At 44.5% G+C, this 13,221-nt stretch overlaps 1 protein-coding gene across 5 annotated transcripts in view; it reads right to left on the bottom strand.

The window, feature by feature from the left end:
- The window catches only part of usp6nl (USP6 N-terminal like), a 218,867-nt gene that overhangs the window by 89,110 nt on the left and 116,536 nt on the right, over positions 1-13,221 (bottom strand). For all 5 annotated transcript variants that reach the window (XM_060903023.1, XM_060903020.1, XM_060903024.1 and 2 more), the window contains one exon: positions 9,307-9,380. In XM_060903023.1, the coding sequence (XP_060759006.1) occupies positions 9,307-9,380 (74 nt within the window). The remainder of the gene's footprint in view (positions 1-9,306; positions 9,381-13,221) is intronic.

Here is a 13,221-nt window from a genome sequence, read left to right as displayed (position 1 = left end):
CATGACGTTTTACGTCATAAGATAAATAGTACATGCCTTTAAAAAAATATATGTCATGTCATAACAAATATCTTGTCATCACAAACTTTTCACGTTATAACCTGACACTGATCCGTTTTTCGTTCTCCGTCATGGCAGCAATACGCGTCTGTAAATTTTCTTTACTTCTTTACACTACTTTCATTTTTCATTTGAGGATCACGGTAAGGGGTGAAATGTGTTCTCATGTCAATTCAATATTAAATAAAGTTACGACTTGACCAAAATTCAATAGGCATTTATTCTATCCATCCATCCATGATCCATAACCGCTTATCCTGTTCTACAGGGTCGCAGGCAAGCTGGAGCCTATCCCAGCTGACTACGGGCGAAAGGCGGGGTACACCCTGGACAAGTCGCCAGGTCATCACAAGGCTGACACACAGACACAGACAACCATTCACATTCACATCTATGGTCAATTTAGAGTCACCAGTTAACCTAACCTGCATGTCTTTGGACTGTGGGGGAAACCGGAGCACCCGGAGGAAACCCACGCGGACACGGGGAGAACTCGCCGGCCGCGGGGCTCGAACCCAGAATCTTCTTGCTGTGAGGCGACAGTGCTAACCACAACACCACTGTGCCGCCCTCAATAGGCATTTATGCAAAATTAAAATAGAATGAATGAATAAATAAATAAATAAATATATACCCTTTTATCAACTCCCTTCAATGGGAAGAAAATCAGGGTTTGTAGAACAAGTTAGAAGCTTTTTTTTTTGAATGGGGAGCACAGTGTGTGAGAAAATGAGCGCAGCACTGATACATCACATGCACTGAAAACCAAAAGCAACACTGAATGATGTACATGGTGCAGAGGAGCCGTAAACGACATCTCAAACCTGCAGTGCAATAAAGCTGGAATTAAACATGGGCTAATGGAACCCAAACCCCACATTAAAAACAGATATTTCATCTTTCAACAGATAATATTTCATAATTTCATCCACACAGCGACCCATTAATCTTTCTATCCATCCACCCAGCCCTCACTAATCGATGTAACCACTCACATGGCAAATCCCTAAAGGCACATCTTTCTGCAGGGGTGTGTGCGTGTAAGCAAGGAGAGCAGAAAGGACATTCGGAACTAATTAATGAACACGTCAGTCACCTGACAGACAGCCACGCTTACACTCAATTACACTCCAAAACGTCCTCAACTGTGGGGACAAATCAAGACAACCACGGGCCATTAAACACACACTCATGCTCACATCCAGCATAAACATAAGAGAGAGATGAAAATGCACTAAAAGTACAGCGTCTTGCAAAAGTATTCATCCCCCTTGGTGTTTGTCCTGTTTTGTTGCATTACAAGCTGGAATTAAAATGGATTTTTGGAGGTTTCACACCATTTGATTTACACAACATGCCTGCCACTTTAAAGGTGAAAAATTGTTGTTTTATTGTGACACAAACAATAATTAAGATGGAAAAAAAAACAGAAAGGTGGAGTGTGCATAGGTATTCACCCCCTTTCATACGAAACCCCTACATAAGAGCTGCTCCAACCAATTCACTTCATAAGTCACATAATTAGTTGATTAAGATCCACATGTGTGCAATCAAAGTGTCACATGATGTCTGTATAAATCAACCTGTTCTGGAAGGGCCCTGACTCTGCAACACTACTAAGCAAGCAACATGAGAACCAAGGAGCCTCCAAACAGGTCAGAGACAAAGTTGTGGAGAAGTATAGATCAGGGTTGGGTTATAAAAAAAATATCCCAAACTTTGAATATCCCAGGGAGCGCCATTAAATCCATTATAGCAAAATGGAAAGAATATGGCACCACTACAAACCTGACAAGAGAAGGCCGCCCACCAAAACTCACAGACCGGGCAAGGAGGGCATTAATCAGAGATGCAACAAAGACACCAAAGATAACACTGAAGGAGCTGCAAAGATCCACAGCGGAGATGGGGGTATCTGTCCATAGGACCACTTTAAGCCGTACACTCCACAGAGCGGGGCTTTATGGAAGCATGGCCAGAAAAAAGTCATTGCTTAAGAATACACGTTTGGAGTTTGCCCAACAGCATGTGGCAGACTCCCCAAACACATGGAAGAAGATTCTCTGGTCAAATGAGAGTAACACTGACCTTTTTGGCCATCATGGGAAATGCCATGTGTGGCACAAACCCAACACCCTGAGAACACCATTCCTACAGTGAAGCATGGTGGTGGCAGTATCATGCTGTGGGGATGTTTTTCATCTGCAGGGACAGGAAAGCTGGTCAGGACTGAAGGAAAGATGGATGGCACTAAATGCAGGGCAATTCTGGAGGAAAACCTGTTTGAGTCAGCCAGAGGTTTGAGACTGGGATGAAGGTTCACATTCCAGCAGGACAATGATCCTAAACATACTGCTAAAGCTACACTGGAGTGGTTTAAAGGGAAACATTCAAATGTGTTGGAATGGCTTTGTCAAAGCCAAGACCTCAATCCAATTGAGAATCTGTGGCATAACTTGAAGATTGTTGTACACCAACACAACCCATCTAACTTGAAGGAGTTGGAGCAGTTTTGCCTTGAGGAATGGGCAAACATCCCAGTGGCTAGATGTGCTCAGGTAATCGAGACATACCCCAAGAGAACTGCTGTAATTGCAGCAGAAGGTGGCTCTACAAAGAATTGACTTTGGGGGGAGTGAATACCTATGCACACTCCAGATTTCTGTTTTTTCATCTTAATTATTGTTTGTGTCACAATAAAACAACAATTTTCACCTTTAAAGTGGTAGGAATGTTGTGTAAATCAAATGGTTCTAACCCTTCAAAAATCCATTTTAATTCCAGCTTGTAATGCGACAAAACAGGACAAACGCATGAATCACGCATGCGCATTCTGTGCTACGCACTTCCTGGTTCCTGAGCTGTTTGCGGCGAGTCCTTTTTTTCCCCACGAGTGTTGGCGTTAATTACTAATCTTTTTTTGTTTATTTCTACAAGTAATTTTCCAGTATCATCTTCATTTTTATTGTACTGTCGTTTTCTTTTTGTACTTTCCACTTTCGCTTTCCTTTTTCCGTTTTTTTTTCTTTTTTTCAGAAGAATGCCGAGACCGGAAGCTTTCTTATTCTTTTTCTTTCTCCTCCTGCGTAAAGACCACAAGTGGAGGCCATCCACATCGGATCTGCTTTAATATCGACAGATCTTCGATTAAGGTACGTGAATCCTTTCATCATAGCACACCTTCAGCCTGTTCAGTGTGCTGAGCGCAGGATGTTTAGTCATTCTTCCTCCGTCGCTAGCGATAGCTTTACTTGTGATAAGTGCAGATTAGTTAGCTCTCTGACGGAGAAGATTACAGTGCTAGAAGCATGTATCCAGGCTTTAGAGAAGGTCAGTGAGCATGAGAACAGTGTAGTTTCTGTAGAGGAAAGTCTGGATGCCCTAGGTGGAGTTAGTAATCCCCCAACTCTGGCATTAGAGCCTTTACAGCGGAGCGAATGGGTGACGGCTCGGCAGCATAAGCGTAGAGCCAAAGCTACTGCTGAGGCTCGGCCACGGGAGCACCACTCCTCTCTGCTTCACGTGTCGAACAGGTTTGCTCTCCTTAGTGATCCACCCACTGAGAAACCTAAAAGAGCTCTGGTTATAGGGGACTCTATCATACGGCACATGAAATTAGCTAGGCCTTTAGGGGCACCAGCAGCTTTAGTGAGGTGTATACCGGGAGCCAGGGAGCCGGACATAGCAGGTGATCTCAGGGTCCTAGGCAAGCACAGGTTCTCAAAGATAGTTATCCATGCAGGAGCTAATGATATATGCCTTTGTCAGTCTGAGATTACGAAGAGTAACTTTGTAGAGGTGTTTAAATTAGCGAAGGCGATGTCCGATGCTGTAGTATGCTCTGGTCCCATCCCAATGCGGCGTGGCGATGTAGCTTACAGCAGGTTATGGTTGCTGAACTGCTGGCTGTCCAGGTTGTGCTCTGAAAACAGTGTGGGATTTATAGATAATTGGGCTAATTTTGAGGGCACTGCTGGCCTGTTAGGGCGGGACGGTATCCATCCCACTTGGGAAGGTGCTGCTCTCATTTCCTGCAGCATAGCTCATAGTCTCAGAACAGACCTAGTTAAATTTCTGACAATCCAGAGCCAAGGCCAGGGAGCAGACAAACAGGCTAAACTGACTGTCTGCTAGCTGCACAGTCTCATCACTCAGGGTCCACTACATCGAGACTGTGTCTGTTCCCCGAGCTCAACAAAAAGGTAGAAATTTTCAGAGAGAGTTTGTTCCAGTAACATACTGTAATCAATATAAAATTAGATCATACTGACTGTACAGCTGCTGCCAGCACCTTTGATCTAAAGGTGGGGCTATTAAATATTAGATCTTTTACATTTAAAGTAGTAATGAACTCATTACTGATCAGGAGTTTAATGTACTTTGTTTAACTGAAACATGGATGAAGCCAAATGAATATATAGCATTAAATGAAGCGAGGGGCGGCACGGTGGTGTAGTGGTTAGCGCTGTCGCCTCACAGCAACAAGGTCCGGGTTCGAGCCCCGTGGCCGGCGAGGGCCTTTCTGTGTGGAGTTTGCATGTTCTCCCTGTGTCCGCGTGGGTTTCCTCCGGGTGCTCTGGTTTCCCCCACAGTCCAAAGACATGCAGGTTAGGTTAACTGGTGACTCTAAATTGACCGTAGGTGTGAATGTGAGTGTGAATGGTTGTCTGTGTCTATGTGTCAGCCCTGTGATGACCTGGCAACTTGTCCAGGGTGTGCCCCGCCTTTCGCCCGTAGTCAGCTGGGATAGGCTCCAGCTTGCCTGCGACCCTGTAGAAGGATAAAGCGGCTAGAGATAATGAGATGAGATGAAATGAAGCGAGTCCTCCTGGATACAGTTATATACACCAGCCTCGTCTAACTGGCAGAGGAGGAGGCATTGCAGTTATTTATAATGATTATCTAGGTGTAACAAAAACCTGGTTATAAATTGAATACATTTGAAGTTCTTCATACTCATACAGTGTATGTAGCCTTGAAAAATACGTCTACCCAGTTAATTCCATTGCTTATTATTTACAGGCCCCCGGGGCCATATTCTGAGTTTCTTTCTGAATTTGCAGATTTTATCTCAGATCTGGTTATTTCCTTAGACAAAGCTTTAGTTGTCGGAGATTTTAATATTCACTTCGATAACCCAGAAGACCCTTGAAAAACAGCGTTTGTGTCCATTTTAGATTCAGTAGGGATTAATCAGAATGTCATAGGACCGACCCATAATGGTGGTCACACCCTCGATATAATACTAACATTCGGGTTAAACATAGACAATATAGTCATACTTCCACAGTCTGAAGTTATCGCAGATCATTATCTCATCTCATTCAAACTATGTCTGAGTAATAATATATGCACCTCACCACGCTACTGTATTAAACGTACATTCGCGTCAACTACTGCACAGAGCTTTATAAATGATCTCCCAGAGTTATCAGCTTTGATTGGGTCACTGTCAGCCCCTGCAGAACTTGATCAGGCAACTGAATGCTTAGAGTCAACATTCCACCATAAAAGGAAAATGGTCAGAGACAAAAAATTAGCACCCTGGTATAATGATGACACTCGCACTTTAAAACAGACCACTCAAAAATTGGAACATAAATGGCGTCAAACAAAATTGGTAGCGTTCAAATTAGCGTGGAAGGAGAGCTTCCTGAAGTATAGAAAAGCGCTTAGTTCTGCTAGATCAACATATCTCTCCTCTCTAATAGAAAGTAACAAAAATAATCCTAGATTCCTATTTAATACTGTAGCAAAATTAACCAGGAATAAGTCCACTATCAACACATGCACACCTGCAGTATGTAATAGCAACGATTTCATGATTTTTTTTAATGACAAAATTGAGAATATCCGACAAAAAATTCAAATTACTAATTTAAGGTTAGACAATGAAAGTGACCCTGTAGTTAACAATATAACTGTGTCAGATCAGCAATTAGAATGTTTTACTCCCCTAAAAGAAACTGAATTACTTTCATTAATCTCGGCATCAAAAGCCTCAACTTGTGTACTAGATCCCTTACCTACACGTCTATTCAAACAGGTAATACCTGAAGTAATTGAACCGCTTCTAAAAATAATAAATTCTTCTCTTAGGATTGGCTATGTACCCAAATCCTTTAAACTAGCAGTTATCAAACCCCTGATTAAAAAACCTGACCTTGATCCCTGTCAGCTGTCCAATTATCAGCCAATATCAAACCTCCCCTTTATCTCCAAGATCCTTGAAAAAGCTGTGGCACAGCAGTTATGCTCATATTTACATAGGAATAACATCCATGAAATGTATCAGTCAGGATTTAGACCTCATCATAGCACAGAGACAGCTTTGGTTAAAGTAGTAAATGACCTACTGTTGGCATCTGATCAGGGCTGTGTCTCGCTGCTTGTGTTGCTTGACCTTAGTGCAGCATTTGATACCATTGATCATTCCATTCTTCTGGATAGACTAGAAAATGTTGTGGGAGTTAGGGGAACAGCCCTCTCCTGACTGTTCCCCTAACTCGCTATCAGTATGTTGATGTAAATGGTGATATTTCTAGACGTACTGAGGTAAAGTTTGGTGTTCCACAAGGTTCTGTCTTGGGTCCACTGCTTTTTTCTTTATATATGTTACCTCTGGGTGATATTATTCGTAAACATTGTATTAGTTTCCACTGTTATGCTGATGACACACAGTTGTATGTTTCTGCAAAACCAGATGACAGACACCAGCTTAATAGAACTGAGGAATGTGTTAAGGACATTAGACACTGGATGCTTATTAATTTCCTTCTGCTTTACTCTGATAAGACTGAAGTACTTGTACTAGGACCACATGCAGCTAGAAGTAGGTTTTCTGATTACACAGTAACTCTGGATGGCCTTTCTGTTTCTTCACGTGCAGCAGTAAAAGACCTCATCGAAACTCACATTGATAACATCACCCGGATAGCTTTCTTTCATCTCAGAAATATTGCTAAGATAAGAAATTTAATGTAATTACATGACGCGGAAAAACCAGTCCATGCTTTCGTTACCTCCAGGTTGGATTATTGTAATCCCTTACTGTCTGGATGTTCCAATAAGTGCATAAACAAGCTCCAGTTAGTTCAAAAGACAGCAGCAAGAGTCCTTACTAGAACTAGAAAATATGACCACATCACCCCTGTCTTATCCACACTGCATTGGCTCCCAATCAAATTTCGTATTGATTATAAAATACAAAGCACTGAATGGTCTCGCAACACAATACCTAAACGAACTTCTGCTCCTCTATGACCCGCCACGCCTACTTAGATCAAAAGGTGCAGGCTATCTGCTGGTACCTCGTATAGTGAAGGCTACATCAGGGGGCAGAGCCTTTTCTTACAAAGCCCCACTGTTATGGAACAGCCTTCCAAGTAATGTTCGGGAATCAGACACAGTCTCAGCATTTAAGTCTAGGCTGAAAACATATCTGTTTAGTCAAGCCTTTTGTTAATGGTGTTTATGAGGTGAAGGTGTAGATCTGGAGGGTCCTCAGATATAGAGTGTTTTGATAAACTGGGATGTATGGATGCTGTCAGTCCCCACTCGCTTGCTCACTCGAGTTTGTTGACGGTGTAGTGGCTGGCCGCTTTATGTCCCGGGGCTCCCTCATGCCTGTGTTACCTTCTGGCTCTCTCCTTTTAGTTATGCTGTCATAGTTAGTTGTCGGAGTCCCTGCTTGTACTCAGTGCAATATGTATACTGTTCCTACTTATTCAGGTGACATTGGGCATACCTAACAACCTGTGTTTTCTCCCCCCCCCCCAAAAAAAAAATCTGTCCCTCTGAGTTACATGGAGTCAACAGGAAATCTTTTGGTGGAGAGGGTGGAGACCTCGACTGGCTATCGTAGCCTGCAGGGAATCGGCCGTCAGACATTCTGTCGCATGTCCCAGACCTGGTGAAATGTAACTGAATTGTCTTGGCCAGCCCTAAGGGTCCCATCTGCATCCCATCATTGCTGAGGGGTGTGCTCCTATCACCCAATCAAGCATCCAGCCAGAGCAGGTCATATTTTTTAACCATATTAACATGCCATTGTTGTGTGTTATGCCTGATGTCAAGACTCTCGTCTCTGCGAGCCTACCACACAGATTTAATACCTGTGTCATTTTTAGGGCATACCTAACAACCTGTGTTCCCCCCCCCAAATCTGTCCCTCTGAGTTACATGTTGGTCCTGGGATTGAGATGCTGGCCTCTTCTGCCCCTCGGACCTGCTTGATCCATCCTGGTGCCCTGTGTATGGTCGGAGTTTTATCGCATCGCTCCTGTGAAGGACGGCCCCATGAGGACAGTTGAGGGTTATACCTGGAGGATGCTCTGGACTCTTACAGTAATGCTTTTATGGCTGAGGACTACAGTTGACTTGCTAACTTTAGGACTGCGGTTGTCATGAACAGTTTTGCACTCAAGTTTCCATCAATGAAGAGTTACAACATCGACGAAACTGACTTCATGTTAAAACTGTTATAGTCGTGTTGTCTGTTGTTGCCCAAATGAGGATGGGTTCCCTTTTGAGTCCCGGTTCCTCTCGAGGTTTCTTCCTCATGGCGTCTGAGGGAGTTTTTCCTTGCCACCGTCGCCACAGGCTTGCTCATTGGGGATAGATTAGGGATAAAATTAGCTCATGTTTAAAGTCATTCAAATTGTGTAAAGCTGCTTTGCGACAATGTTTATTGTTAAAAGCGCTGTACAAATAAACTTGACAAACACCAAAGGGGATGAAGACTTTTGCAAGACAGTATATTTGAAAACCAGAGCTACAGTCGTTTAAGGAGAGCAAAAGTGACCAAAATTTGCTGCAGTGCTAATAAGGAAGAATTAAGTGACAATTCAATCTTCATGGTACACAACACTCATATTCAGGCCATTAAAGGAAGAGTTCAGCAAAAAATAACACTTGCACAAAGTTTCCTTTTCCCCTAAATGTACCAATGACATATTTAAGGTTTTGCGCTGGAGCTACGAGGCTAAGATGGTTAACAAGCAAGTAAAGCCGTTCACTAACAGTTTAGCACAAAGCCATGCATTCTTAACCGAAAGTGTGTTTACCCTGAATAACCACAGTGTACACGCTCACAAAAACCTCTGAAAGCCAGGAGCAGATAAATAGTAACGGCTGTAGGGCTCAGAAGAGCTGCACATCTGGAGAGGGTGAAGGCTCTCTATATGATGGGAAAAATGTGGGATCGGTTGGGAATGGGAACAATGTGAGTTTGCTCCTCACTCTCACCTTGTCATATCTGGCTACGATTTCGGCCCGTTCCTGATCCAACTTCACAGCGGCATCCTGCTCTCCGTCAGAAGCTGAGGAGAGAGAGAGAGAGACGCACACAGAAACCGAGAGAGAGACAAAGAGAGACACACAAAGAGAGAGCGAGAGAGAGACACACACAGACAGAGGGGGGGAGAGAGAGAGAGAGAGAGAGACACGCACAAAGACACAGAGAGAGAGAGAGAGAGAGACAAAGACATGCACACAGACACGGAGAGCGAGAGACAAAGAGATGGGGAGAGAGCAAGCGCAAGACACACAGACACAGAGAGAGAGACAGAGAGAGAGACACACAGAGAGAGAGAGAGAGAGAGAGAGAGAGAGAGAGAGAGAGAAATTCAGTTTATTATTAACAAACATTAACACACTATACAAGCGCATGCAATTACATTGTAAAAAAACCTCCTCACACACACACACACACACACACACACACACACACCTCATTACTGAAATCACCAAACTACTGTACACAGGAAAGTCCCTGCCTCAGTTTATGTGCATTTACAATGCAGGTATAAGCCAGACACACACACTTTCATGGATCTAATTAATGCAACCACAGTGACCAGAGAAAGGAAATGTTTCACTTAATGAACACATTAAATTCCTGACAGTTTGTGTGCGCGCGCGCTTTCTTCTCCGCACTGGGGGCCTTCATTACCCAGAGCAACCCGCCTCAGCCTGCACGCTGCTTCTTTACTTTTCCCCACCTGCAGTGAGTTTGGAGAAAGCAAAGATGCAATGTGGTAGGAACCAAAGGATGAAGTGAACGAGGGATAGATAAAGGGAGGGAGTGTGTTTTAATTGCCTACATGTTGGTGGGCACCGGTACAAGGTGCTGGACTCCAGCCCACCCTCAGATGTGGGCGTTGTGAACAGAGACATCTGAGGCCATAAAAGGTTAACCAAACTCTCAGATGGAACATCTGAGACTGACACACACACACTCACACACACACACACACAGTCTCACAAAACTCCCACGATCTTTTCCCCTTTTGAACCAACATTCTACTGGAAAAATAAAAGTGACAGTAGGCCTATAAGATTTAATTACTTTGGCCATAATCTGATTTTCCATTAATCCTAAGTGTGCACAGCCCAACACAAATCACTCCACCAGTCTCAATATTCACAAATCCCCCTTTCACACAGGAGCTCACAGTGGGGATGAGTTAGCCTGGCTAACGTGACTTCAAAGCTCTACGCGCTATTGGTCTGGCCAAGATATTCAGCCCAACCGTTTCCCAGAGCCCGTGGTTGACCCGCCTCCCTGAAATGCCTCAGTTTGCTACTGGTCGAAGCCAGAAAAGGCTGTGACGAAGCTTAAACCAATCACATCACTCTTTCCTCTGACGTATGCGACGCGACGGGGCTAACTGGTAGATTAAACTCTTACCGAAGCCGGTCGGGAGCAAGGCAAAAACGTCCTTCCTTTCAATAAATACCTCCAGGGCTGCTCTTTGCTCCGTTTTCAATGAGAACTTCCCTTTTGAATGCTTTCAATACAGCATGATTCTGTAAACAATCTATGGCTTCCGGTCGCAGTTCTACTACGTCAGTGCCTTGAACACGCCTCCACCCAGGGCCGTTGGAGATGCTCAAAGTTGATTGGCTCCCGATTTTTCCGGAGCTTGGAAAAGCTGGAGATAGCTTGCCTGGCCAGACTAAGCTCGCAACAGGCCCTCGTGTTGCGTCACGCTTAGGATGGGCGGGCCCAGGCTAGGGATGAGTCGAGTTCAGTCCAAAAGCTCACTACTCTGGTATTCACAATGCTCAGAGACGCAATGTTTATCATTAAAACCTGTGGAAATTTGGTTGATTGCTGATTCGAAGCATAATTACAGCGGAAATTTAAATGCATTCAGTTTTATCTATGGGGAAAAAAAAAATCACTTTTTCAGTGCTTGGACCAACTCGCAATCTCTGAAATAAAACCCCCATTCGGTTTCTTTCGGGCCATTTCAGAACACGTGTGCTTCAACGAGCCGTTCAGATCCGGCGCCCCTTCTTACCTAAAAAGGGGAGCTCATTAGAATTATACCGCCTCCTCATCTGGATATCTCCGCCCACAGCTTGAGAACTGGCTTTATAACGAAGGCACCACTTTATTCTTGCAAGTCTCAAAGCTACTATGTTTAAGCGAGTCAAGTACAGGAACGGCTCTGCAGCAAAGACACGTCATTTCATCGACCCCCAGCCTCAGAAGACAGAACAACTGGGTGGGCCGAGTTTATTTCTGATGGCAACGTCCCAGCTACAGTCGGCAAAACTGCTCCTGTGTGTGCGACATTGCAGAGCTATCAGAGTCAAGTTTTACCTAGTTTTCTATTTATGATCATGTGACCTTAATACAGCGAGGCAAACTGGGTTACAGGAGATATTTTAATCTTCATGTGCTCGACTCCTTCTCAAAACTACATCACCACTCTGGAGTGATGGCGAGCCAGGCCGGAGAAGGGGGCTATCCCGGGAACCTGAGGCCACCACGCAAGCGCAGAGCAGAGCCTCCAGCACCTGGTTAGCACTCCCGGTCATACTTTTTGCTTACGTCTAGTCTCTGGGAAATAAAACGGACGACCTGCTTCCTTGGCTATCTACACAGAGGTATTTTCAGAACTGCTCCGTGCTGTGTTTCTGTGAAACATGGCTTAGACAGTGGACCCCGATGAGTCCGTAACACCAAGAAGTTACACGGGTTTCAGAACCAACCAGAATGCAGCAGCGGTTTTGCTACAAAGTTTTGCCGGTTTTGGTGGAGAAGGAACATCGGTTCTCATTAAACAGCCCTGGTGTACCAACAGTGGTGAACTGATACTATTAGAGCTGAGATTTGAGCTCAACCAAAACTTAGTCAGACACCCAAAAAAAAAAACGGGACAAAGGATTTTGCAAGGTATTAGCGGTACTGCCAGGTCGCTCCGTTGTGTGTAGCTGTCGATGTTGATTTTAAAAGTAACTAATGCCGCTTTTCCACTACCAACGCGGCTGAGTTGGGCTGAGCCGTGCCGTGCTGAGTTGGGCTGAGTCGAGCTGAGTGGGGCTGTTGGAGTTGCATTTCGACTACAACTGCGCTGAACCGTGCTGGCTGGAAGTGGGTGGACACATTGGGTGGAGTTAGCGAAAGTGGGTGGACGTCACGTGATGTCGTTAAGCGGCGCAAACAGTGACATCAGTGAGCTTTTAAGCGGTAGTCTCACGACCCGGATAGTAAACAATAAACGTGGAGGACATGGAGTCGTTAGTGTTGCTGGTCTTGGTGCTGTGGCTTGTTGTCACCGACAACACCAACAGATACTGGCAAGAGCGTATAGATGAGGCGAGGCGCATAAGGCTTCAGAAATTCTCGTAATTCTTCTTCTTCCGGGTTTACGGTGTTTACAGATCCCAGCATGCTCGCGGGGCGTGTGTGGGCATGTGAGGACACTCCTCCTCACCAATCAGTGCACAGGGGAGTGTCTGCTCACGCCCCCAGCCTCACTCAGCTCGGTTTGGGTCGCTTCAGCCCCACTCCAAAACCGTGCGAGTTTTGGTTGCTAAGCAGGGCTGAAGCGAGCTGAGTCGTGCTGCTTTGAGGTAGTCGAAACGCGAGCCGTGTCGGGCTGAAGCGAGCTGAAGTGAGCTGAAAAAGGGTAGTGGAAAAGGGCCATAAGTAACAGGGTATCTGCACATTTTTCAAGTACAAATTTAAAGACTTTTAAGACCTTTTCAAGACCTCTAAATGGAAAAATTAAGACTGTACCACGGCAAAGAAAACGATAAATACGACAACTTAAAACTGTTTTCTGCAATAGTTTTTTTACTAACTTTAAGAAGAATGCACACAATTGGTGAACAACAGGGTGCATCAATGGCAACTGTTAGACATGC

This window comes from Neoarius graeffei, chromosome 21, assembly GCF_027579695.1.
Source record: "Neoarius graeffei isolate fNeoGra1 chromosome 21, fNeoGra1.pri, whole genome shotgun sequence".
NCBI classification, from domain to species: domain Eukaryota; kingdom Metazoa; phylum Chordata; class Actinopteri; order Siluriformes; family Ariidae; genus Neoarius; species Neoarius graeffei.
Note: the sequence above shows the minus strand (reverse complement) of the source record. Positions and strands in the feature narration are given on the sequence as shown.